Source organism: Trachypithecus francoisi, unplaced genomic scaffold (genome assembly GCF_009764315.1).
Source record: "Trachypithecus francoisi isolate TF-2019V2 unplaced genomic scaffold, Tfra_2.0 Lachesis_group2, whole genome shotgun sequence".
NCBI classification, from domain to species: domain Eukaryota; kingdom Metazoa; phylum Chordata; class Mammalia; order Primates; family Cercopithecidae; genus Trachypithecus; species Trachypithecus francoisi.
Genome location: NW_022681465.1, coordinates 793,588 through 820,293, shown reverse-complemented (window position 1 = coordinate 820,293; position 26,706 = coordinate 793,588). Strand labels below are relative to the sequence as shown.

Sequence of the window (26,706 nt, the reverse complement as noted above, 5' to 3'; positions counted from 1 at the left end):
ACACAGGACACCTGGAGCTGAGATGACTCTCAGGTCACCACACGCAGAGGACCCCAGAACCCACACAGACGCTGCCTGGAAGGCAAGAGCAGCAGCCACCCTGACTCACTGAGGAATGCCTCGTTGCTGTGCAGAGACCTGCAGCCGCCCCAGCTCCTGTCCACCAGGTCCAAGAGCGTCTCCAGGAGCGCCGCCTGCAGGGTCGTCTTCTTCCCGGGTAGAGCCGAGCGTGACCCGGGAGATGGCTGTGATGGCAACAAAATCGTGAGGCCAGTGAGTCAGTGTGGTAACTGAGGTCCTGAATGCCAGCAGGTGCCCCAAGCACACCCTGGGATGCCTTCGCACCATGGAGGGGAGGGCAGGTGCTGTGGGGCCCCAGCCCTGAGCTAGGTGGAGGGTGGCTTAGCAGTGCCTGCCCAGTGAGGCTTAGCCAGGTGCACGGGTCCTGGATGAGTGAGGTCTCGACGACACGACAGGACGGGGCCCACACATGCCCAACTCAAGCAGGCCCCAGACTGCTTCCCTCAACCCAGACAGGGCAGCGGAAGACGCGCCCAGGCCGTGGTCGGAGCCTGTGCTGAAAGGGAGTGCCCTGAAGGCAGCCCGCGCCCGCAGCCAGGCGGGCAGGGTGACAGGCGCTGTCCCCAGCAATGGCCCAGAGTCAAACAAAACCCTGAAACAGACCACCCACCTCCCCCATTTCTGCCTCCCTTCCAGCTCAGGACCTGCCGGGGACATCAAACACACCCCACCCAGCTCCGGAACCCCCCACCCCGTGCTGCTAGGGAGCCGCCTCCAGCTCCAGCCATGCCTCCCTCCCTGTCCCACAATTCCGCACCTTCCCACTCCTCTGCCTGCCTGGGAGTCCGAAGTCCTCGTTGTGGTAAGCACCAAGTGAACAGCCCCTGCCTGTTCCCCTCTGGGGGGTCTGCGCTCGTGTCTACAGCAGGCGTGTCTCAATGCCTCTGACTGGGCTTGTGCCAGTTGTCCCCCTGGCCTCTAGGCCACCCTGAGGATGGAGGAACTCGGTTTCTCATCACAACGACCTCCAGGATCCTCCCTTCACGACAGGGTCATCAATGGCTCAGTCGGCCAAGATGCCCGATTCCAACTTTGGAGACAAACGCCCCGTACACCGTAAGGCAGAGTCCCCTCTCTCCACCACAGGGCTTCCACTCAGAACAGCACTGCAGGGGCAATGTGTGGCACAGAGGCACACGTCCAACAAAACCCCGCAGCAAGCACCCTGGAAACCTAAGTGTAATGGTTCCTTTATCCTGGGACACGGTCAGTGCCGTAGGCGTAATCACGGCATTGTCAAAGCCGTACCAGCCCCACATTAGGAACAGGGCACCGTGGCCCTGCTGCCCTCCAGCCCTTCTCTCACCTCTCTGGTGTTGGCCATGCCCCGAGACCTCTGCTCCTCAGTCTCTGAGGCCTCAGGCTGAGACAAGGTCCTCCCACTCCTGCTTCCTGAGCTGTTCTGTCTGCTCAGGCTCTCCTCGGGCACGGAGGACCCATGAGTTCTCTCCAGGCAGCCCAGACCCTCCTGGTCCGAAAACGCCTGGAATCTTCCACCAGGCATTCTTCGCTTCCTGCACTTTCCGGGGGCTGGCAGGGAACCAGGCACCATTTCTGCTGACAAATCCAACTTCTGAGAAGAGGCCGAGTCCTCAGTATCCACGGAGTCTGCAATACAGAGAGGACGGGGCCCACATCAGTCCAAATTCTCTAGGTGCAGTGTTCGGCACTGTAACTTTTAAAAAGGCATGTGTGTGCCCGTGTACATATGCACACGGACACACACACGCACTTACAACATATGAACACGCATACCCATCCATGTGCATATATACATCCGTCCACCTGCACAAAGACACACGCAGAGGGAGGGTGCCGAGGAAGGGGCACACTGGGGCACACTGGAGCACATGTGCTAACACACAACCTCTGGGGGAGTCTGGATGAAGCAGACGGGGACCACCCAGCTTAGCGTGTCCACCCCGTGATGACTGACGTGCAATACGCTTCAACAAAATGTTCCAAACAACATCTAAGCACACATCCATCTCTGAAGACAGGCGACAGACTCTAGCGGTCCATAAAGTGGTGGGTCCTGTGCACGGTGCCGACCACGAAGGCCCCGGGACACACAAGCCCCACGGGAGGGTGAACTTGTCTGTGGAAGGACAATGAAGGCACAAAACGGGCACAGCCCTGGCCTCCACCACAGCCTGCACAACTCAAGATGACCCACCACGTCCTGCAGCGGCTGACAGACAACCTGGCTAGTCCCCTGCTTCTCACCAGCCGGGCATGAGCAAGCTTCCAGGAGGTGCCAGGGTCACTCGAGATGAGGCTTCTCTTTTTTTTTTTTTGTGAGATGGAGTCTTGCTCCGTTGCCCGGGCTGGAGTGCAGTGGTGCCGTCTAGGCTCACTGCAACCTCCACCTCCCAGGTTCAAGCGATTCTCATGCCTCAGCCTCCTGAGTAGCTGGGACTACAGGTGCACGCCACCATGCCCAGCTAATTTTTGTATATTTAGTAGAGACCTGGTTTCACCATGTTGGCCAGGCTGGTCTTAAACTCCTGACCTCAAATGATCCACCTGCCTTGGCCTCCCAAAATGCTGGGATTACAGGCGTGAGCCACCGTGTCCGGTCTGCTTGCGGCAGGAGGTTTTCCGATACTTACTCCACACAGGTGAGCATCACATGATATCACGTGACGCTCTCGGTTAACTTTTCTCGCCTTTGATTTTCAAAATGTAGTTACAGCCATAACCTGGGCCCATACACATAAAAGAAAGTGTGTGTGCATTAGTGAGGGGTGAGGGTAGGGAAGAGGGAGGGTGTGCACACACACACGTGCAGAGAAAAAGCACCTATTTACCAACCATGAATCTAAACCATGAATGGATTATAACTTTCAATGTGCTGCATTCTTTCCAAAGACATTCTGGAGAGTTCCACAAATAAATACAAAGAGAACAGGAGAAATTTCATAGTAAAAGCAAACATTGTGAAAAATATTTAACTACTTAAAAAGGAACTGAAGGGAATAAAAGTTGACAGGGATTTCATGTTGTTATGGTTTGAAGGAATCCCCCAAAGTTCCTATGTTGGAAACTTATTGCCATTGTAACAGTATTAAGTGGAGGGCCTTTAAGAGGTGATCAGGTCACAGGGCCAGCCCTCAGGGAGGCAGGAATGCTGTATTGCAGGTTTGGGGTCCTGATAAAGGATGAGTCTGGCTCCATTTCTCTGTCTTGAGCTTGCTGCCACCTGCGCCACGGGAGGACCAGCACCAGGTGCCGGCACTGTGCTCTTGGACTTCCCAGCCTCCATGAGCCACATGAGCTTCTGTTCTTTATGAATTACTCAGTCCGCGGTTTTCTGTTACAGCAGCAGAAAACAGACTAAGATACATGTAAGTACCTGGGTCTGGGGTGAAGTACGCATGTGGCCCGGGAGGCCGGGAGGCCTCCAGCTCTGCTCCATAAGGTGGCGGGAACTCTCCACAGGGCCGGCTCCAAGGTGTCCTCTCCAGATGGCACCCTCTGCAGCTGCTCCTCCTCGTCTCGCGGCCCTGCTTCCCGGAGTCCCCACACTGGTACTGTACCAACTGCGGGCTCAACAGATGTCTGGATTCTATTTTATTAAAATATTGTCAATAAAATATTTCATAAAATATTGTAAAAATTTTATTTCATTAAAAATTACATTTTAAGCTTCTGAATGGCGTATGGTATCTGTTAGACTGAGGGGTTAATCCCGTGCTGGTGACACCGGAGTGAATCCACAGTGACTCCTAACAACAGGAGAGCTGGGAACTGGGAACTGGCACCACTCGCCTGCACGACTCAGGACAAGGCGGCAAGAATCAAGCCGCACGAAGTGGAGCAAAGTCAGACAAAATGATGCACAAAACAGAAGACAGAGTCCAGACAGTCTCAGGTCAAAGGTGCCAAGTAACTAAATGAGGAAAAAGAGTCTTTTCAACAAAAGGCATCAGAACAACTGAATGTACTTCTGTAAATGACAGGCAACAGAACAACTGGATGTACAGTCATTCCTCAGTCCCACAGAGGACTGGTCAGGGCAACCCCCAGGGATGGCAAGAGTCAAGGACGTGCAACTCTCTTACGTGAAACGGTGTATCTGTGTATAATCTGCACGCACCCTCCCATGTACTTTAAGTCATCTCTTGCCTACTTACAATACGATACACAACACAACATAAATGCTACCGTAGCTGGCCACGGTGGCGCATGCCTGCAGTCCGGGAGGCTCAGGAGGCTTAGACAGGAGGATCGCCTGAACCCAAGAGTTTGAATCCAGCCTGGGCAACATAGCAAGACTCCCTCTCTACAAAAATACAGAATAAATAAATGCTGTGTAAATAGTTATACTGTATTATTTTTTAATTGCTGTATTGTAATTTTTTTTTTCCAAATAGTTTCGATCCATGGTTGGTTGACTCCAGAGATTCAAAACCAGTGGATACAAACAGACAACTGTACATGTAGGGGGAATGTCTTGACTCGTTAACTCACAATACACACAAAAGCTCCAAACAGTGAATTGTACACCGAGACACTAAGACCGTGGGACAACTGTGAGGAAACACGGGAGAAAATCTTCACGATCACGCGATGGACAAAGCGCCCTTCACAGGGCACACAAAAGCCCAAACCATCAGAGGAAAGTACTCAAAAACTGGACTGTACTGAAATTAAAACTGTGCCCTTCAGCTGGTCGCGGCGGCTCACCGTGGAATCCCAGCACTTCGGGAGGCCGAGGCGGGTGGGTCACCTGAGGTCAGGAGTTGGGGACCAGCCTGGCCAACATGGTGAAACCCCGTCTCTACTAAAAATACAAAAATTAGCCGGGTGTGGTGGCGCCTGCAGTCCCAGTTGCTCGGGAAGCTGAGGCAGGAGAATCACTTGAAACCGGGAAGCAAAGGTTGATGTTGCAGTGAGCCGAGATCGCGCCACTGCACTCCAGCCTGGGCGACAGAGCAAAATTCCATCTCAAAATAAACAAAACAAAACACAAAACAAACTTGTGCTCTTCGTAAACTGGACTGTACTGAAATTAAAACTTGTGCTCTTCAAAGCACTGTTCCAAAAATGAAAAGGCAAGCCACAGAAGGGAGGAAACTGGCAGCACTTGTGCCTGAGAAAGGGCTTGTGTCAAAACCACCAAGACCTCTTAGGACTTCATACTAAGAGAAGCAACCCCAGAACAAAGGTGGGCAGACCTGGAGAGAAAAGAAGAGACAGACACGGCCAGTATTTCAACAGCAGCGGGATGCAAATTCAAGCCATACACAGGTACCACAACCCCCTGACAGAGGAGCTAGGATTAAAGGACTCAGCGCCCAGTGCTGGCAAGGACGTGGCTCGGGCACTGCTGCCACAGGGCAGACGTCCTGGCACAGATGAACCTAAGATTTCAGCCCAAACTCAGGTCTCCACCTGTTGTTTCCATGAAAAGTTCTTAGAAACTCACAATGGAGGTGGAATAAATGAAGCTAAAGTCTATCAGCACGTCCCAGTGGAGGGTGGCACTGCTGGGCGATGGAGCCTCCGTGACACCCGTGTTGGGATCTGAGGGTCTACAGGCGGCAGCCTGAGTTCAGGGTTTCCCACAGGCCCCTGCAGCTGCTGCAGACGTCAGCCCCACCTGCCACAGAACCCCAGGCTTCTCGTCTATTGTAGACAGTTTGCCTTTTCCCGTGATCTCAGAAGGACACAATTTAACCCATCGTGCAGTATGACTATACTCAAATATGTTAACCTTGTCCTTTTATAAATATGTAGTCCAAATGGCTGGCATTCGAAAGCACATAAGGACATCATGAAGATCCTACCCCTAAAGGTAAGTCCCACGAAAAGCGCAACTGTGCACTCCCAGGCCAGTGACGACTACATCCCAGAGCCAGCGGCCCCACTGGCCTCCTGGCGGTTGAGCAGCGTACCTTGGGAACCACGAGAGTTGGCCTCGCACTCCTTCTGGCTGGAGCTCGTGCTCCCGGGAGGCCTGCCGAGATCCCACTCGCACTCTGCAATGAGGTTCAGGACTGCCTCGTCATCTGCGTCCATGACCAGGCTCTGCTTGGTCAAGGCCTCGGTGCACTTAGCTCTGGGGTGGCATGGTCTGTAAGGAAAAGCAAACTCATCAGCATCACTCAAGCCAGCCGTACACTCCGGCCACACAGACCCCGAGAAGGAAAACACCTGCACGGTCTCCGAGGGGAGCAGTTTGGTGCAACCGTGGGGCGGCGGGTCCTGTTGCTTCCACTGCAGTGATGCTGAAGAGGGACTCGCCAAGGACGACTGGTGAGCTACGGCCAGGTCACGTGATAACATGACAGCAAATCCCAGCACCGCACAGTGATAACATGACAGCAAATCCCAGCACCGCACAGTGATAACATGACAGCAAATCCCAGCACCGCACAGTGATAACATGACAGCAAATCCCAGCACCGCACAGTGATAACATGACAGCAAATCCCAGCACCGCACAGTGATAACATGACAGCAAATCCCAGCACCGCACAGTGATAACATGACAGCAAATCCCAGCACCGCACAGTGATAACATGACAGCAAATCCCAGCACCGCACAGACCCCACCAGGACCGGCCCAAATCCCAGCACCGCACAGACCCCACCGGACCGGCCCAAATCCCAGCACCGGACAGACCCCACCGGGACCGGCCAAATCCCAGCACCGGACAGACCCCACCGGGACCGGCCCAAATCCCAGCACCGCACAGACCCCACCGGGACCGGGCCAAGTCCCAGCACCGGACAGAACCCCACCGGGACCGGGCCAAGTCCCAGCACCGGACAGAACCCCACCGGGACCGGGCCAAGTCCCAGCACCGGACAGAACCCCACCGGGACCGGGCCAAGTCCCAGCTCCGGACAGAACCCCACCGGGACCGGGCCAAGTCCCAGCACCGGACAGAACCCCACCGGGACCGGGCCAAGTCCCAGCACCGGACAGAACCCCACCGGACCGGGCCAAGTCCCAGCACCGGACAGACCCCACCGGGACCGGGCCAAGTCCCAGCTCCGGACAGAACCCCACCGGACCGGGCCAAGTCCCAGCACCGGACAGAACCCCACCGGGACCGGGCCAAGTCCCAGCACCGGACAGAACCCCACCGGGACCGGGCCAAGTCCCAGCTCCGGACAGAACCCCACCGGGACCGGGCCAAGTCCCAGCACCGGACAGAACCCCACCGGGACCGGGCCAAGTCCCAGCACCGGACAGAACCCCACCGGGACCGGGCCAAGTCCCAGCACCGGACAGAACCCCACCGGGACCGGGCCAAGTCCCAGCACTGGAGAGAACCCCACCGGGACCGGGCCAAGTCCCAGCACTGGAGAGAACCCCACCGGGACCGGGCCAAGTCCCAGCACTGGACAGAACACCACTAGGATCGGTTCAAAAATTAAAGTTCTGGAAGGTTCTGTTCTGCTACGTCTTGGCAGGTTAAAATTTAAATTACGCTTTTCCTAGCACATCCACAAGGAGATACATGTGATCAAGAAAGTTAAGTGTTCCAAATGCCCACTTTCACATTCAGGGAAAACGTTTCCATAATGGCTGAAATCGGAGGTGTGTCACAATACGACGTGCCTTGGCATGGTGACCCTCTATACCGAGGAGAATGTGCTCAAAGGGGACCTTCTTTCCAACGAAGGCAGTTAAGAGACGTCTACACAAAACAAACCCAAGGGCAGTGACCAGGAACGCTGCTTTTGTGAGTGGCTCATGATATGACACCTGGCCCACCCGAGGCGGCCAGTCCCACTCCCCGGGGCCTGCGACTCGAGTTCTCCAGAGCGCTGCACAAAGAAGGGGGCCTGGGTCCTGGGGCCGGGACCTCCCTGAAGCCCGACACTGAGCACAGTTTCGTGGGCGTCCCCCACCTCCTCTGTGTGATACGGACATTGACGCACGTCATCTTGAACTCTCACCTCCGTGATCATTCAGTCTTGAGATGATCAAAGACGGGAACTGTGGACAATCTCAAGTGAGAAAATCCGTGACTGAGGCTTTCATGCCAGGACACATGAACGTCCAAAAGACGACCCGGGGGCGTGTCAATCACTAACCCTCATGTTTGTGCCACTCGGTATGAAGAATATTCTGTTCTCATCATCTAGAGGTTAAAGTCGCGTGTGGTACGAAGAGTAATCTTACGTGAAGTGGCGCTCCGTGTCTGCACGCACCCTGAGAAAGCAGGAAAGTGCACCCACACGCTGCCGCTGGTCATGGTCAGCAGCGTGAATGGTGGAAGACTTTTACTCCCTTTCTTTTCATCAGTTTCTGTGAAGTTTGTGACTTTTACACCAATCAAATACTACTGTAAAGTTTTAATACAAGTAAATCTGAAACCAAGTAAACTACTAATAAGCTATTTTTTGACTAGAATACAGCATTTCCAACCACACGGAATAAGTGCTTCCTTTATTCCCATGTGTATCACAACAAAAGAAAAAATTTGAAACGATCTCGTAAATCAGAATAAAAATGTATTTGGAGTCGTGTCAGCAAAAAATGGCAGAGAAAAGAACTCCAAATTCTTGCCCTCCATAAAAATCAACTATATAAAAAGCAAGAAAAGGTATCAGAATGAGCTTTCTTGGAACTCAGAACCCAGCTAGCAACTGTGCAGGAAAACAGCCAGTTTTCAGTACAGACCGTGACTGACACTCTAACCTGCCACATCCACTCCCCTCTCCCAGCTCAAGAGTAGCTGTGGAAACACCAGCCTGAGTTCCATGTACAGGTTTAGGAGCCCTAATCCAAAAGTTCAAAATCCACAACACACAAAGGAAATGTGAACTAAGAAAAAAGAGAGAAGACACGAAGAACCGACAGGAAAGAGTTATCACCACAGATCCCGGAGACATTACAAGGGAAACGAAAGAATGTGATGAGCATCTGTGCCCACCACCGCGACAACTCAGACGAGGTGGACCAATTCCTCGAAAGAAACAATCTGCCAGAACAGACATAACTGTAGCGGGCTCTGTGAAAGAAATCAAGTCAATAGTTAATAACCTTCCAAAACAGAAAGTACCAGGCCAGATGGGCTCACTGTCTAGAAGAAATTATACCAATTCTCCACAGCACCTGCCAGAAGACAGAAGCAGAGAGATGACTTCCTAACTCATTCTATGCGGTCAGCATGACCCTAAAACCAAAACCAAAGACAATACAAGAAAACCACAGGCCAGTATCGCTCATGAATACAGACGCAAAAATCCTCAACAAAAAAAATCAGCAAACTGAATCCAACAGTCCAACAGAATTTCATACCACAGTTAGGCAGGATTTATTCTAGGTATGTACGGCTGGCTCAACATGTAGTCCTCTTCCTCTTACAGACAGGGTCTCACTCTGTCACCCAGGTTAGGGTGCGGTGGTGCCATCACAGCTCACTGCAGTCTCAAACTCCCAGGCTCAGGGGGGCTTCCTGCCTCCCGAGTGGCTGGGACTACAGGCACGCACCACCATAACCAGTTAATTAAAAAAAAAAAAAAGTTTTCTTACAGACAGAGTCTCGCTATGTTATCCAGGCTGGTCTCAAACTCTTGGCCTCAAGCAATCCGCCTACCTTGGCCTCCCGAAGCACTAAGATTACAGGTGTGAGCCACTGTGCCTGGCCCGAAGCACTAAGATTACAGGTGTGAGCCACTGTGCCTGGCCCGGTTCAACGTTTGAAAATCGTTCACGCCACAGGCTGAAGGAGAAAATCACAAGACCACATCACAGATGCAGAAAAAGCATGTGACAAAACCTAACACCCTTTCATGACGAATCCTTTCAGCAAACTGGGAGAAGAAGAGAGGCTTCTCCACATGAAGACAGCACCCATCGTCCACGGCCAGCAGGCTCAAGGCTGCGCTGGAAACCAGATGCTCCCAGCAGGACTGGGGGCGAGGCAAGGACGCTCCCTCTCACCAGACTTCCCAACATCATGCTGGAAGCCCAGACAAGGCAGTAAGACAAGAAAAGGAAATAAAAGGTATACAGATTCGGAAGGAAGGAAGAAAACTGTTCACAGATGACATGACTTTCTATGTAAAAAAATGACAAAGAATCCACAAGAAAAACCTCATGAAACTAACAAGTGATGACAGCCAGCGTGCAGGATTCCAGGTGTCAGGACTGGCGCTGTGTCCCTCCACCCTACGCCCCAAAGACATGTTGAAGTCCTTAGCCCAGTGCCTCGGAATGCAACCTTTCTTGGAAACAGGGTCTTACAGAGCCAATCAAATTACCATGAGGCCATTAAGGTGGGCCCTGATCCACGATCACTGGTGTCCTTCTAGAAGAAGGGGAAACCTGGCCCTGTAGAGAGACAGGCACAGAGCAGAGATTCTGTAAAGAGACACAGGGGAAGACAGCTTGTGAGAGCAAGGCTCGAGACAGACAACGCCAGCAGCTGCGTAGACCACCAGCAGCCAGGAGGGGCACGGAACAGCTTCTCCCGCACGGCTCGCAAGAGCAGAAGGTGCGGGTACTAGAGTGCCGCTGTCCAGGCAGCAATTGGTCTGGTTTGAAATGGGGTGGTGCGGGCTGCAGGGTGGGTATCTGAGGGAAGAGGAGATCCCGAGGATGCAGAGCCATTTTGGAGACAATGGAACAGAAGTCAGCAAAGACTGGCCCAAATCGGACCCCTGCCTGTGCTGTGGGCAGGCATCTTACGGGCACACCATCCTGGTTTCCATACTGCCAATGGCTGCCTCCGCCCTGCAAAGGAAGAGCTAAGAAGATGGGACAGAGGTCACGCAGCCTCCAGGGCCCAAAACATTCACACAAAAGGCTGACTGACCCCTGCACTAGGAGTTTAAAATGAGTGAAAGCATCTCACAAGAAAAACATGATTTGATTACAAGCTTCAGACAAGACAAACAGCACTCAAGAGAGTGTATAATCCAACCAGTTCCCACGGCGACGCAGACAGCGTCCCCTGATTTCTGCCCCTTGAATCAACCCACACACAGAGCACGAAGTCTCCAGGGTTTGGGGATACACGTAGATACTATCAACCCAACACAGAAACGCAGGCAGCAGGGTTGGGGCTGCAAGGGGAAGCAGGCCCGGCTCACACACACGCCCATGGTCCCCGGAGGTGGCCTCACCAGCACCAGCCACGGGGAGGGAGACAGGAGGGCGCATCCCAGCACCGTCACAGAAAAGGTGGAGGAGGAAGGAGTCCTCCTCTATCCAGGCAGGTGGGTCCTGCTGAATATGCTCATGGCCAGAAATGGGATTTGGTTGGATGGACAGCGAAGAAAGTAACTGAAGCAAGAGCTACAAGCAGAGGCGATCACAGACGTGAGAACTGCAGCCCTGGGAAGAGGAACATGACAAGCCCTTTCCTGGGTTGATTTTACACATATTACCTTAATCAACAGTTTCAACATTAGAAATAACTTCCAGGAATGCGGAGAACGGGAGAGAGGCCCCGTCCCACCATCCACTGAGTCCCCGCCGGCCGGGCTCTGCTTTCCTCCCTCCTGGCGTCCACCCCTGGAGGACTGGCACACAGCGCACGACGTTCAGTTAATCCTCCTGACGGCAGGCCCGTCAGAAACATCTGGGCATCCGTAGCCCTTCTGTTCATACCTGCCCTCTTTCAAAGAAGCTGGGACGCTCTCTTTTGAGTCGAGTGAGTCCTCTGATGCAAAATGCAGTCGGGAAGCCTTCCGCTCGCTCTCTCTCACGGGGCGATCATCTAGAAGAAAAGGCCACAGAAGACTGCGCAGGTGGCAAGCGGTGGGCGGCTGTGTCCACCCTGGGGCATCTGCACAGGGCAGGGTGTCCATCCCCTCAGGGCCAGCCCCGCTCCCGCTGACCTAGTACAGGAATGCTGGGCTCTGGTGGTCCCACAACTTCCTGGAGATGCCCAGTGTGGTGCCGAGGCCGCCTGTTCCTCAGAGCTCACTGCTGCTCACAAGAGCAGCCGCACACGGATGAGGCTCACACACACTCACACTCACACTCACGCATACACACACGTATACACACATACACACGCATACACACACTCATACACACATACACACGCATACACACATACACACGCATACACACACACACTCATACACACACACACACATACACACGCATACACACGCATACACACATACACACGCATACACACATACACACGCATACACACACACACATACACACATACACACGCATACACACACACGCATACACACATACACACATACACACGCATACACACATACACACACTCATACACACATACACACGCATACACACATTCATACACACATACACACGCATACACACACGTATACACACATACACGCATACACACATACACACATACACACGCATACACACGCATACACACACACGCATACACACATACACACATACACACGCATACACACATACACACACTCATACACACATACACACGCATACACACACACACACACACACACATACACACACGCACACACACACACCCCCTTTCTCTAAAGTGCACAATGGGTGTGAGGTGGGATTCTCAAGTCACACTCGGGTAACCCAGAGAAGCCTCCAGGGAGGGAGGATGCCCGGCCCGTGAGGCCTTTAGGGTCTTCCAGGGGGCCTTTAGGGTCTGTGCTTAGGGCTGGACCTCAGGGACACACATGCCTGGGGCCACCAGGCTCCCACCCAGAACTCCTGGAGCTTTCTTATGTAAATCCCTGGAGATAAGAAGGTCCCCGGGCCTCCAACCTCAGCGCTCTGGAACTTGCAACACATCTTAGCCCCACTCGTAATGTTAAATCTGTGACAAGTTCCCAGCTGCCTCCATTGAGCCTAGAGCACACCTCAAAAACTACATAATTACAGTAAGAAATGAGTAACAGCACAACATAATGTGCAAAGCAGAAAAACAGAGGAGTTCTGAAAATCACACAAAGGTGCCAAGTCAGAGGCCTCTGCAAGCTGGGGCGCTCTCCACCCAGCATACATGACGCCCCCAGGAGACACAGGGCCAGGAGACCTGCCCTCCAGCAACCTTTCCACCCCGGCCTTCACCCGCCCCGCACTAACGACGCACAGCTCTCTGCCCACCAAGACTTCGCTTCACTTCTGAGTCAGTTCCAAATCCCGCACTCCAAGAATATTTCTCTGGACTGTTGTATAAATTCTAAGGCGGCATGTCTGAAGCCAAACGCAAATTCACCTCCACCCCAAAGCCACCCTCTCCTGCCGGCACAGTCTCCCCAAACGCTGCCTCCACCCTACACGCAGGCCCTTGCTATCTGCCTCCTCCACCACCAGGGCCTTTCCATGACCCACGTGGAGCCAAGGACCGAGCCCTGTCCAGGAGGCACCGTGCGGGGAGGGAGGCACCGTGCAGGGAGGCAGGCACCGTGCGGGGTGGGAGGCACCGTGCGGGGAGGGAGGCAGGCACCGTGCGGGGAGGGAGGCACCGTGCAGGGAGGCAGGCACCGTGCGGGGTGGAGGCACCGTGCGGGGAGGGAGGCACCGTGCAGGGAGGCAGGCACCGTGCGGGGTGGGAAGCACCGTGCGGGGAGGGAGGCACCGTGCAGGGAGGCAGGCACTGTGCGGGGTGGGAGGCACCGTGCGGGGCAGCAGGCCGTCCCGGGGCCCAGCACCTCCAGGTTCCCGCAGCGCCTCTGACTGCCAGCGCCACTGCTGGAAGCATCTGTCACGTGCGGGAAGACTGTTGTGTTCCTTCTCTGTAGAAACACTAAGATTCTGAATCTAAAACCTGGATGACAGAGGCGATGATTTAGAACTGAAGATTCCAAAAATCATCCAGAGGAAGGACAGCAGCTCCTGAAACAGCCAAACTCAAGTGTTTATGAGTCACTTGGTTAACCAGCCAAATAAACGCCACAAAACAAGCGCTTTTCCCCCGACCTCTCCCAATCACACTGTGCCCACCGTGAGACCTCTCCCAATCACACTGTGTCTCGGGGGGTCCACTGTGAATCCTCTCACAATTAAACAGTGAAATCCTCACTGGGTTTGGAAACAGACAGTGTGTCTTGGGGTGTCCACTGTGAATGCCACGTGGCATTCAGGCGCCCGCACCATGCATGTGCCACACGCTCCCAAGGAGGCGCTCCTCGCTGCCAAGAGCTGCAGCACAGAGCTCTATCCACACTGGAAGGCCAGCAGCAGGGCCTGTCCAGGGCCCAGCACTGGCCACATAAGCGGGTGAGCCAGGGTCTTCCCTGACAGTGATGCTGGGAGCTAGGTCTCACTTTGGCCACAGAGATGCCCTGAGCGCCTCCCAGCCCTTGCAGAGCAGCAAACGCACCCCCAGTCACTGGCCTCCCATCCGATGCTCCTTCCACTGCCAACTGCCAGCCCCCAGTGCCCAGGGTAGCTGAGCTCCTGCAGAAGCAAAGTCCACCAGGACCCAGGGTTACTGTCAGCTCCTCGAGTCACTTTTAGAAGGTCAGAGAAACATTGTTTTGATCATTAGTTACTAAAAAATGGTCAAACTGTGGCAGACTGGGGCATTCTCACAAGAGGACTCCTTTAAACAGATTTCAATCCATACCACTAACCTACACTGTCACCTAACAAGGAACAGAGGGTGTGTGTGCTGCATGCTGACAGACAGCTCTTTCCAGCACCTCCAGAAACTTCTCCAAGCAGCAAAGCAGTGCCGTGTAAAATGTTAGAATTTGGCCAGCCTCAGTGGCCCAAGCCTGTAATCCCAGCACTTTGGGAGGCCAGGGTAGGCAGATCACTTCAGACCAGGAGTTTGAAACCAGCCTGGTCAACATGGCAAAACCCCATCTCTAGTAAAAAGACACAAATTAGCAGGGCATGGTGGCACACACCTGTAATCCCAGCTACTTGGGAGGCTGAGGCAGGAGTATTGCTTGAGGCGGAGATTGCAGTGAGCTGAGATCACGCCACAGAACTTTAGTCTGGGCAATGAAGTGAGACTATGTCTCAAAAATAACATAAAATAAAATGTGAGAATTCCATTTACAAACACGTGTGATCACGTCACCGTCAAGACACCACAGGCCAGCCCTCCCTGTGATGAGGTGACATGGCACCACACGCTCCACGATGGCCAAAGACGGCCTACCCAGTCTACTGACTGGGGCGCTCAGGCGCTCCTCCACCTGTTTTCCCACCTCCTGTGTGCAGCTTCACTGACATCACACGGACTTCATGGGGCTGACAGGGTGAGGTCTGCTGGGTGTTCATCTGGTGAGTGGCAAAACCCCACTGGCCCTCAGTCCCGATGCGCACGACGGACAGTACCCAGCGGCCGGGCACATCACCCACCCACCTGCTTCAGCTGCGGGGCCTCCTTCAGCTGCTGTTTACTTGAAATTGACGTAAGAATCTCAGTTCTCTAGAAGAACCTGAGCGCTCCCCACGGCTGTGGAAAACAGCCTGTTCAGGGCACTCGCAGTGGGGGAAAGTGTTCTGTCCTCTGTGATTCTGTTGGTCTTTTTTTCTAACAAGATAGTCGGGACTCCGTGATTCTTTTGTTTTTGATAAGGTTCTAGGTTCAGAAGGAGGGGCAGGTTTTGAACAGCAGTGCATGGTAGGTCTAACCGTAACAACAGAAAAAACCAGTGAACGTTTATAGGTCCCTGGCCATGCCGGGCAGTCTGGGAGCTTACAGATATTAACTCAGGTCTCCCCACCACGACATGTCCACACGGCATTCTTATCCCCCATTTCACACAGGAGGACTGAGGTAACCCTGCATCCTCTTCTTCCCCCATGGACTCTGGATGTGCCTCCGGGCTGAGGCCCCAGCTCTCTCTCCTGGATCTGTGACTCGGGGCAGGGTCAGCAGAGACACCACCAGGTGCTCACAGCAACAGCAACAATACCTCCGAGGAGGCAGGAGGCAGATGGGAAGGTGACCGGCAGCTGCCCCAGCCCAGAGACCCTCCCTACTGGGCACAGCTGTGGGGGCCCTGGAAGTTCTGCCTACAAGACTGTCATGGAAACCCTTTTCTTTCAGGTCCCTCCCAACCCTGTCCTAGTGGCAGGTGTGGGGGACAATGAGCTGCTTGTCCTGTGTGCTTCCAAGTGGGGCAGAACCAGGCAGCGTCCTGCTGTTTAGCTGCACCTGAGGTGATGCCCGGCGGCTACGCGAGGAAACAGGACAGGAGAGGTTCGGGAACGTGCCCAAGTCCGACAGCCATGACATGGAGCGCCGAAACAGGACAGAGCAGCCTGGTCCAGGGCTGTGCTCCCACGGCCCCAGCCCTGCGCCTTCCCAGGCTGCTCCCCTTCCAGTCCTGTCCCGTCCAGACACAAGGCCACTAAAGCTGTGTGTCTGCAGGAACTCAAGCCATCAACGTAGAAAGCCAACTCCTGGTTCCAGGAGGAATCAAGCGTGTGACGTTGAGCACACAGACACCCACCACGACTCCCACACCCTGCGGGGCAAAAGCATGGACATGGCCCTGCCCAACGCCTACCCAGCTGCCGGAGCTTGGGGAGCAGGTGCACAACAAAAAGGCGGTAGTCAGGCTCGACCTTCACCACGGGGTTCAGCCGGAAGTCCACGTCCATGAGCTCGGTTAAGGCGTGGAGCCGAAACACCTCTGCCAAAGAGGAGATGCAGTTGTAGTAGAGATTGAGACTCTCCAGTGCGGTCAGGTACTGAATGCCCTGTCAACAGGAAAACACAGTGAATTCATTCACACTTTAAAAAAGAAACACGCAGTGAAATCAGCCAGCAACACACACTGACCAACACACTTCATAAACGCATTTGCAATAAACACACGTCGTTACCAGGAAAAGTAGAAAAATGAAGCATGTTCTCATCTATGAAGGTCTCTGGGCCTCACGCGGTGAGATGACCGTTTAGGGAAGCCACATGTGCCATGGCATGATGCAACCAAGCACAGCTAATATCTACTGAGGCCTCAGTGTGCACCAAGCTGAGTGATTTACACATACAATTTCATTTAATCCACACGCCGCTCTACAGGGTAAGAACTGTCAGGGTCTGCCCTTCACAGATGAGAAAGCTGAGGTCTGGGAAGGGGGAAAGATGAAGCAGCATTGGGTGCAGCCTGGGCTGGGTCCGCATCTGACTTGGAGCAGCCTCCCAAGCTGGTGTCAGACACGGCCTCCATAATGCTCAGGCACCAGGCTCGGGGCAGGCGTATCCCACAGTTCTGTCAGGGCCAATCAGGCTATGCAGATGCGGCCTCCATAATGCTCAGGCACCAGGCTCGGGGCAAGTGCATCCCACGGTTCTGTCGGGGCCAATCAGGCCATGGCAGGTGTGCACAGCTCCCCTCACCACCACCTAGGCGTCTCCCTCCAGGGTGACCCTGCCAGGGGCCCAGAGGCAGCCCCAGGCCCACTGTGCTGCCACTCAGTAGTCTCTGGGGTCTCATTTCATTTCCTTTAAAGATATAACCATCATCATCAGAGGGCTACAACACAATGTAACGTGATGTGTATGAAATGTAGCCCATGGTAAACACAAAAAAACACTACCCAAAGTGTACAGTTTACAGGTGTAAGCAGAGGGTTACAAAACACACGCCGTTTCTGCTGCGAATGGACTTTCCACTGATGTTGATAGCAATAAATTTTCTTTTAAGAAAGAGACCTGGCCGGGCGCGGTGGCTCAAGCCTGTAATCCCAGCACTTTGGGAGGCCGAGACGGGCGGATCACGAGGTCAGGAGATCGAGACCATCCTGGCTAACACGGTGAAACCCCGTCTCTACTAAAAAATATATACAAAAAATTAGCCGGGCGAGATGGCGGGCGCCTGTAGTCCCAGCTACTCGGGAGGCTGAGGCGAGAGAATGGCGTAAACCCGGGAGGCGGAGCTTGCAGTGAGCTGAGATCCGGCCACTGCACTCCAGACTGGGCGACAGAGCGAGACTCCGTCTCAAAAAAAAAAAAAAAAAAAAAAAGAAAGAGACCTAAAACTTACCTCCAGACTAACCAAGGAGTTGCGTGAGAGATCCAAAGATTTCAGACCTGTTAAACTCATCAGAGAATGTCCCAGGTGGGTAATCTTCTCTTGGTAAGTTCCAGGAATAGACAATGACTGAAGCTCAGCTAAGAATTAAAAAAAAAATTATGAGATTTTAATCTTTTCTTTTGAAAACAATTATTATAATAAAGGTCAAGTTCTTGGTGTTTGGATATAGAGTAGATACTGACACAGATCTTGGTTTAATTCAACTTTACTCAGGCTCCTGAATCTTCTCCTCGGCCATCTGCGCCCTTCCTTGCAAAGTCCAGTTTAGTGTGGCCAAAACCCCCACCCTCAATATCTGCTCAGGTTCCCTATCCCCAGATCCCACAGGGGCTGTCTGGTCACCCTGGCCTCTCTTTCGCAATAATCCCGTTCAGTAGGTTTAGCCCAAATCCCCTTACTCCTCATGTGTCCTCTCAGTCATTTTCCATCCACTGCCCCTGCCCTCATCCTCGGCTATAAACTCCCCCTGGCCCCTGCTGTACTTGGAGCTGAGCTCCATCTCTCTCCCCCACTGCAAAATCCCACCACTGTGACCCCAGGCCCACCTCGATGGCTCTGAATAAAGCCTTCCTCACCGTGCCTGACAAGGGTCATTTAAAACATTTCTTCCTCTAACAGTACACGTAAAAAGACTGAGAGACAAATGTTAACACGTGTCCTATTGTGGAATAAATCCCTTTACTTTCCCTCTTACACATTTCTGTATTTTCAGCTTTTCTTAGAGAGATATATATCCTCGTAATCTGAAAAAGGCACCTAGAACCCAGTACAACTCCTTTGGAGTTGGACTATCAGCACTGACGAGCAAGGAATGTACCTGAAGTTTCAGCTTACGTTTATCTCTGCAATACCTCCAGGCCCACATGCTTCTTCCCACCTTTACTGCCTCCCAAACCATCTCTCCCCAGGAACACCCCTCTAATTCATCTCCCGCCTCCACTTCTGGCCGCTCAATTCTGTCACGCCTTGCAGCCATCACCATCTGAAACCCACTAGTCGGGTAACCTGTCTGCTGTCCTCCTCTTACACCTGTGGTCGGGCTGTACAAGCTCCGTGCACCCTGCATGCTTCTGCAACGTGCACTCATAAGCAGTCATTAGATCAACGTTAACTACAAGATGAAAGTTTCCATAATCAAAAAGACAGTTTAGATCTGAATACATCAATACTTTCCCAGGAACATTTATGTTTTAGAATATGTTTTGCATTTTTTGTTTTTGTTTTGAGATGGAGTCTTACTCTGTTGACCAGGCTGGAGTGCAGTGGTGCGACCTCGGTTCACTGCAACCTCCATCTCCTGGGTTCAAGTGATTCTCCTGCCTCAGCCTCCTGAATAGCTAGGATTACAGGGACGTGCCACCACATCCCGCTAATGTGTGTATTTTTAGTAGAGATGGTGTTTCTACTAAAACCCCATGTTTCCCTGTTTCCTCACGTAGCCCTTGGGCATCATCTCAGATGCAGCTAAACAGCAGGACGCTGCCTGGTTCTGCCCCACTTGCAGGCACACAGGACAAGCAGCTCATTGTCCCCCACACCCTGCCACCGGGACAGGGTCAGGAGAGGACAAGGTGCAGTGACTTTTGGCTCATGTTCCTGAAAGAAAAGGGTTCCGTGACAGTCTTGTGGTTTCCTGACCATGTTGGCCAGGCTGGTCTCGAACTCCTGACCTCCAGTGATCCATCCGCCTCAGCCTCCCACAGTGCTGGGACTACAGGCATGAGCCACTACGCCCAACCAGAATGTTCTGATTAAGTTTACAATTTGGTTTGAGCTCTTCCAGTTCCAGGCAAGACGGAGGGGACAGATTTCACCCTGCTCCTCCCGCATATTAGACCCACCGCCCTGGAGGAAAATATATGGAACAAGCATTGGGGACTGCAATGAACAGAAGCCAACCGGCTAGGGGCCTCGGCACTCGAGAGGTAACCCAGCACTGAGGCCCTGGGTTGACTCTGGCGTTTTGTTTATGCTTGTTTACTATACATCTCACTCCGGGTGCCACAGAAGCTGGCAGCCCAGAAACACCAAAAGACCAAAAACCGTAAGGCTGCGCTCGATGGCCAAAGGACCAGGAGGGGCCTTGCAGGACAGACTCTCTTCACATCACCAGCCCTCCTGCAAGCAAACCACACACACACACACACACACACACACATACACACCCCTCGTCCACCTGGCACCAGGAGGGGCCTTGCAGGACAGACTCTCTTCACATCATCAGCCCTCCTGCAAGCAAACCCACACACACATACACAACCACACACACACACAAACACCCCTCGTCCACCTGGCCTTGCCTAGCAGCCAGCACCGGGGTGTGAGAATGGATCCTGACTGCTGTCCCGGCTGGCCAGAACGAGGTGGTGCCCTTCACCCTCACAGCCAGTAGGGTCCGCCACAGCCTGTGGGTGAGGCAGGAGCCCCATGACTGTCCCGGCAATGAGGCTGCACCCAGCAGGCTCCAGTGAAGCATCTTCTCAAGTAATGGGATTTAAACAGGAAGCAGAGCCTCATGACATCATACTCAGCACGTCCACAATATGATAAAAAATGACCAAGAACCAGAAAAATGGCAATTTGAATGAGAAAGCACAGTCAATCAACAGATACCACCAAGAGAGAACACAGAAGTCAGGTCTAACAAGGATTTTAAAGTGACTGTCACAAAAAATACTTCAAAGAGCAATTACAAACACTTGAGACAAAGGAAAAACTAGTTTTAGCAAAGAAACAGAAGATATACAGAAGAAACAAATAGAAATTTCAAAGAAAAATACAATAACAAAAAATCACAAGAGCAGTTTAATAGCAAAATGGAGACAACAGATGAAAACCGTAAAACTGTAAAGAAGGCCGGGCACAGTGGCTCACGCCTGTAATCCCAGCACTTCGGGAGGCAGAGGCATGCGGATCACAAGGTCAGGAGATCGAGACCATCCTGGCTAACACGCTGAAACCCCATCTCTACTAAAAAAATACAAAAAATTAGCTGGGCATCGTGGCGGGCGCCTGTAGTCCCAGCTACTTGGGAGGCTGAGACAGGAGAATGGCGGGAACCCGGGAGGCGGAGCTTGCAGTGAGCTAAGATCGCGTCACTGCACTCCAGACTGGGAGAGAGAGCGAGACTCCATCTCAAAAAAGAAAAAAAAAAAACTCTAAAGAAAAATTAAGAGAACCTATCACAAGCAGACCTGTCCTAAGACAATCGCTGAACACAGTTTTTCAAATATAAAGGAAAGACAAAAGAAAGAAACCTAGAGCATCGTGGAATGAAGAAAAAATAACGGAACAGAGAAACATACAGATAAATACGTTTCCTCCTGAGTTACTGAAAAGGCCAGGTGTTTTTAAAAAAATCATAATAATATGGTTCTCAAGGTATGCAGAGAAAATACTTAAGACAACTAAATTGTAAAGGAGAGAGGATAGAGACCTAAATGGTGATAAAGTTTCTATATTTCACTCAGGAGTGGTAAAATGTCTGTACAAGTAAACTGTGTTGAATTACATAAGTACATTGTAATTTGTGTAGGCACCACTATGAAAACCATACAAGGAGACATACACCAAAACATAACTGATATATCAAAATAAGATACTAAAAACATTCGAGTAAGTCACAGGAGGCAGGAAAAGGGACACAGAAGGAAAAAACACAGGAAACAATCAAAAAACAATAAAATGGCACACTTAAGTTCTAATATTTAACAATTATATTAAATGTAAATGGCCTAAAACACTACTACAAGACAGAGATTAGCAGAGTGAATAAAAATAATGAACCAGAAAACAAATTTCAAATATAAAGATACAGGTAGGTTAAAAGTTCAAAGTAAATGGATAGGAAAAGATATGCCATGCAAAAACCAATCAAAAGAAGCTACAGTAGCTACAGTAATATCAAATAAGGCAGATGTCTCAACAAACAAAATTACCAGGAAAAAAGAGGAACAAGAGCCAGGCACGGTGGCTCACACTTGTAATCCCAGCACTTTGGGAGCCCGGCAGATCACCTGAGGTCAGGAATTCGAGACCAGCCTGGCCAACATGGTGAAACCCTGTCTCTACTAAAAATACAAAAATTAGCCGGGCATGGTGGCAGGTGCCTGTAATCTCAGCTACTGGGGAAGCTGAGGCAGGAGAATTGTGTGAACCTGGGAGGCAGAGGTTGTAGTCACCCAAAATCGTACCACTGCACTCCAGCCTGGGCAACAAGAAGGAAACTCTGTCTCAAAAAAAAAAAAAAAAAACCGGGGAAGACTACATATACTAAAAGGGTCAGTCCACTAAGAAGATATAAAAATCCTAGATATTCAATTCAACAAATAACAGGGCTTCAAAACATATAAAGTGAAAAAAGAAATAGACAAATCCACAATTACAGTTAAGGGTTCAAGACCCCTCTCTCAGTCATTAATAGAGTCTCTAGACAGAAAATCAGCAAGGATACAGAAGAATTGAACAACACCATCAACAAACAAGATCTAATTGATATTTATGTATTTACATAACAGTCCACTCAACAACAGAATACACACACATTCAAGTGCACCTGGAACATTCAACAATATAGACCAGATGCTGGATCATAAAACAAACCCTGACAAATTTAAAAGAATTAAAATCATACAGATTATGCTCTAGCCATAATGTAATCACACAGAAAAATAACAGGAAAATCTCCAAACACATGGAACCTTAAAAACATACTCCTTAAAAATCCACAGGTCAGGCCGGGCACAGAGGCTCACATCTGTAATCCCAGCACTTTGGGAGGCAGAGGCGGGCGGATCACAAGGTCAGGAGATTGAGACCATCCTGGCTAACACAGTGAAACCCCGTCTCTACTAAAAAATACAAAAAAAAAAAAAAATTAACCGGGTGTGGTGGCGAGCACCTGTAGTCTCAGCTACTCAGGAGGCTGAGGCAGAAGAATGGCGTAAACATGGGAGGCAAAGCTGTCAGTGAGCCAAGATTGTGCCACTGCACTCCAGACTGGGTGACAGAGCAAGAGTCTGTATAAAAATAAATAAATAAGTAAATAAATAAAACCACATGTCAAACAGGAAGTATCGAGGGAAATTCTTAAAATATGCTGAACTGGATGAAAATTAAAATACAACATAACAAAATTTGTGGATACAGCTAAAGTAGTGCTTAGAGGGAAACTTGTAGCACTATTTATAATAGAAAATAAGAAAGTCTCCAATCAATCATCTACATTTTTGCCTCAAGAATCTAGAAAAAGTATAAAATAAATGCAAAGCAAGCAGAAAGAACGAAATTTAAAAAATCAGAAACCACTGCCTCAGGATCACGTGGACTTTGTCACGATGTTACTGTTCCCCTTAAGTACTCTACAGAGAACTACTCTACAGATTATTGGACATTATAAAACGTTGTTTTCCATTTGAGATATTCTCTGAGGACCTGGGGACTGATGCCAGTTGGTCTAAAGGACCCCACAAGCAGATTCACCAAAGAATGCAGTTTCCACACCCTGATAATTCCATGGCCCTTACCTCGACCAACTGACATCATCAATTTTCCAGCCCCTCACAATCCTGTTCCTTTCAAGACCCCAGCTCAGGCTGGGCATGGTGGCTCATGCCTGTAATCCCAGCACTTTGGGAAGCCAAGGTAGGCGGATCACCTGAGATCAGGAGCTCAAGACCAGCCTGGCCAACATGGTGAAACACTGTCTCCACTAAATATACAAAAAATTAGCCAGGCTTGGTGGCGTGCACTTGTAATCCCAGCTACTCAGGAGGCTGAGGCAGGAGAATCACTTGAACCTGGGAGGTGGAGGTTGCACTGAGCTCAGATTATGCAACTGCACTCCAGCCTGGACAACAGAGTGAGACTCCGTCTCAAACAAAAAAACAAAAAACCCAGCTCAGATCTCCTTGGGGAGATGGATTGAGGCCTCCTTCCACCTCCCTGATGGGCTCCTGCCAGCATTAAACTCTTTCTCTGCTGCAAACCCTGCTGTCTCAGTGTATTGGCCTGTGGCCCCACAGCACCTGACTGAACCTGTAGGTCCAGTAACACCTGCAAACCACACACAGACATTAACAGGCTAAGAACAGAACCCCAGGAACAACTCTACACACACACTCCACAAGTTAGCTCAAATAAGCCAACTCCGCAAAACCCCACACAGCCAAGACTCAAGGTGAACTGATAATATGAACGGTTCTCTGACAACCAGAGATAACAGAATTGGTCACTTAAAAGCTTCAAAAACAGAAACTGACCTGTCCATATGGTTTCACTGGAAAATTCCACAAAACATTCAAACAATGAGCACAAACTCTACAGAACCTCTTCTAAATATGAGAAGGCAACACTTCTCAACAGTTTATGAGCTCGGCTTCCCCCTGACGCCAAAACCAGACAAAAACAGGCCAAAAATACGGAAACCGGCCACCAACATCCTCAAGAAGGCCAAGCCCAACAATCAGCATAGAGTGGGCCCAGGAGAACCAGGGAGAGGGGTCCCCAGCGGGAGGGCGGGCCGCGCTCCTGGAGAGCAAGGCTGGCTTTCTCTCCTCGGCGGATATAACCCCCAGTCCCTGTACCACAATCACCCGACAGACAGGCAGGAGCCGCGACTCCGGGACCGGAACGCGGGCAGGGGCTGCACCTCGGCACGAGGGGCGGGGTCCTCACCTGGGCACGCGCGCCCCGCCCGCCCGAGACCGTTCCGGACGCCCGCGGCTCCTGCGCAGAGGGGCCCCACCTGCCCACGGTCCGCCGCTCAGGCAACCAGGCGCGGCCGCCCCGGGAAGCTCGGCACCCACCCCCCGCCACCCTCACGCTTGCACCCCCGCCCGCCGGCGCACCCAGGTCGCGGTGAGGCCCTAGTCCGCTCTTCGCCCGGACAGCCTCCTCGCTCAGCACCAGCCGCGGACCAGCCCGCGCCATGTTTCAAACGGAGCCCTCGGACGGCGCCTGCGCGGCGGGCGGGGCAAGGCTAAGAGAGGGGCGGGACCTGCGTGGGCAGAACCAAGAGTCTGCGGGACGGGGCGGGGCCTGCGCGGCGGGGCGGGGAGAGGGGCCGGGATAGGGGCGGGACCTGCGTGGGCGGAACCAAGAGCCTGGCCGGGGGTCTCCTGAATGGCGGTTCTGCCAGGCACTGGCTCCGCCACCCCAGCCCCCGCCCCAGATAGCGCCCCGTCTAGGCTTCCCTGGGCGCGGCCGCCTTCTAGACCCGGGTCCTTGACACACGCCGTGTCCTCCCGGGGAAAGCCCGAGTAGGCGCAGTGGAATCGCGGCTGCTGGTGCCGTGGGGACCCTTCCCCATCCACACTCCGCTCCCACCCTGAACCCCGCGCCCGGGGGATCCCCGACTCTCCTAGACTCCCCGCCACCCGACCCCCACGCGGGGACCCCTCCAGACCCCCCAGTACCCGCCCGGGGCCTGTCTGCTGCACCTCCCGTCCAGCCCCGGGCCTCCCAGAGGTGGGCGGGAGCTGAACTTCTCCCCAGCCAGTCACTCCCCACTGCCGGTCCTTCTCCACCCCAGAACCTCCAGAGATGTCACCGTCCCAGCACTGTGGCTCATGGCTGACCGCGCCCTGGAGGGTCTCCCTGTGTTTATCCCTGCGAGGTCCTTCTACAGAGCTTTCAAGGAAGACAGAGTTCAGCCTGTTCATTGGGAAGACTTTAATCCCACTCAGGACATCTACTGTGTCACTGTACCACTGTGGCCCAGCGCCTCGTGGAGTGAGTCCAAAACCCTAGGGGTGTCCCCTCCCCGCCTTTCTCCTGGTGTCTAGGGGGCACCCAGAAACCCTCACCTCAGATTAGACCAGCTTGTTGGCAACGTCCCTGGTATTTCACAGCCTGGGGAGTGATATACAAGGCAGGGTAGTGGGGGGTACGTATGGTGGTGGTAGACGAGGGTATACACACAGGGTGTACACAGGGAGTGTGTAGGGATATGTGCAGAGGGTGTACACGGGTGTGTGTGCACGGAGTGTGTATAGAGGGTGTGTGCAGGGACTGTACACTGGGTTGTGTGCAGATGGTGTAGGGGAGTGTGTAGGGGGTGTGTGCAGGGAGTATGTGTGGATGGTGTAGGGGAGTGTGTAGGGGGTGTGTGCAGAGGTTGTACATGGGGTGTGCAGTAAGTGTACTCAGAATGTGTGCAGGGAGTGTGTGGATGGTGTAGGGGAGTGTGTAGGTGTGTGTGGATGGCGTAGGGGAGTGTGTAGCGGGTGTGTGCAGAGGTTGTACACAGGGTGTGCAGTAGGTGTACTCAGAATGTGTGCAGGGAGTGTGTGGATGGTGTAGGGGAGTGTGTAGGTGTGTGTGGATGGCGTAGGGGAGTGTGTAGCGGGTGTGTGCAGAGGTTGTACACAGGGTGTGCAGTAGGTGTACTCAGAATGTGTGCAGGGAGTGTGTGCAGGTGTACATAGGGTGTACGCAGGAGTGTGCAGAGGGTGTACATGTAGGGGGTGTGTACAGAGTATACACAAGGAGTGTGTGCAGAGGATGCACACAGGGTCTGTGCAGGGAGTATGTGCAGGGGTACATAGGGAGTATGCAAGGGGTATATACAGGGTGTATGTGCAGGGGGTGTGTACAGAGAGTGTGTGCAGGGACTGTGTGCGGGGGGTTGTGCAACAGTGTGTGCAGGAGGTGTGTGCAGGGGGTATACAC

At 52.5% G+C, this 26,706-nt stretch overlaps 1 protein-coding gene across 7 annotated transcripts in view; it reads right to left on the bottom strand.

Moving 5' to 3' along the window:
- CEP72 (centrosomal protein 72) overlaps positions 1 to 25,054 on the bottom strand; it is a 35,826-nt gene extending 10,772 nt beyond the window's left edge. For 5 of the 7 annotated variants that reach the window (XR_004429576.1, XR_004429575.1, XR_004429577.1 and 2 more), the window contains exons 1-8: positions 24,885 to 25,054; positions 17,986 to 18,113; positions 16,504 to 16,696; positions 11,663 to 11,771; positions 5,982 to 6,160; positions 3,437 to 3,649; positions 1,388 to 1,689; positions 110 to 245 (exon numbers count right to left, since the gene is read on the bottom strand). Coding sequence is in view for 3 of the 7 variants with exons in the window: in XM_033178672.1 (XP_033034563.1) it covers positions 110 to 245; positions 1,388 to 1,689; positions 3,437 to 3,649; positions 5,982 to 6,160; positions 11,663 to 11,771; positions 16,504 to 16,696; positions 17,986 to 18,113; positions 24,885 to 24,966 (1,342 nt within the window). In the remaining 4 variants the exon portion in view is untranslated. Of the gene's footprint in view, positions 1 to 109; positions 246 to 1,387; positions 1,690 to 3,436; positions 3,650 to 5,981; positions 6,161 to 11,662; positions 11,772 to 16,503; positions 16,697 to 17,985; positions 18,114 to 18,218; positions 18,478 to 24,884 lie in introns of those variants that run through there. The other 2 variants (XM_033178673.1, XM_033178674.1) reach the window with 2 other exon arrangements.
- Between the last annotated feature and the right edge of the window lie 1,652 nt (positions 25,055 to 26,706).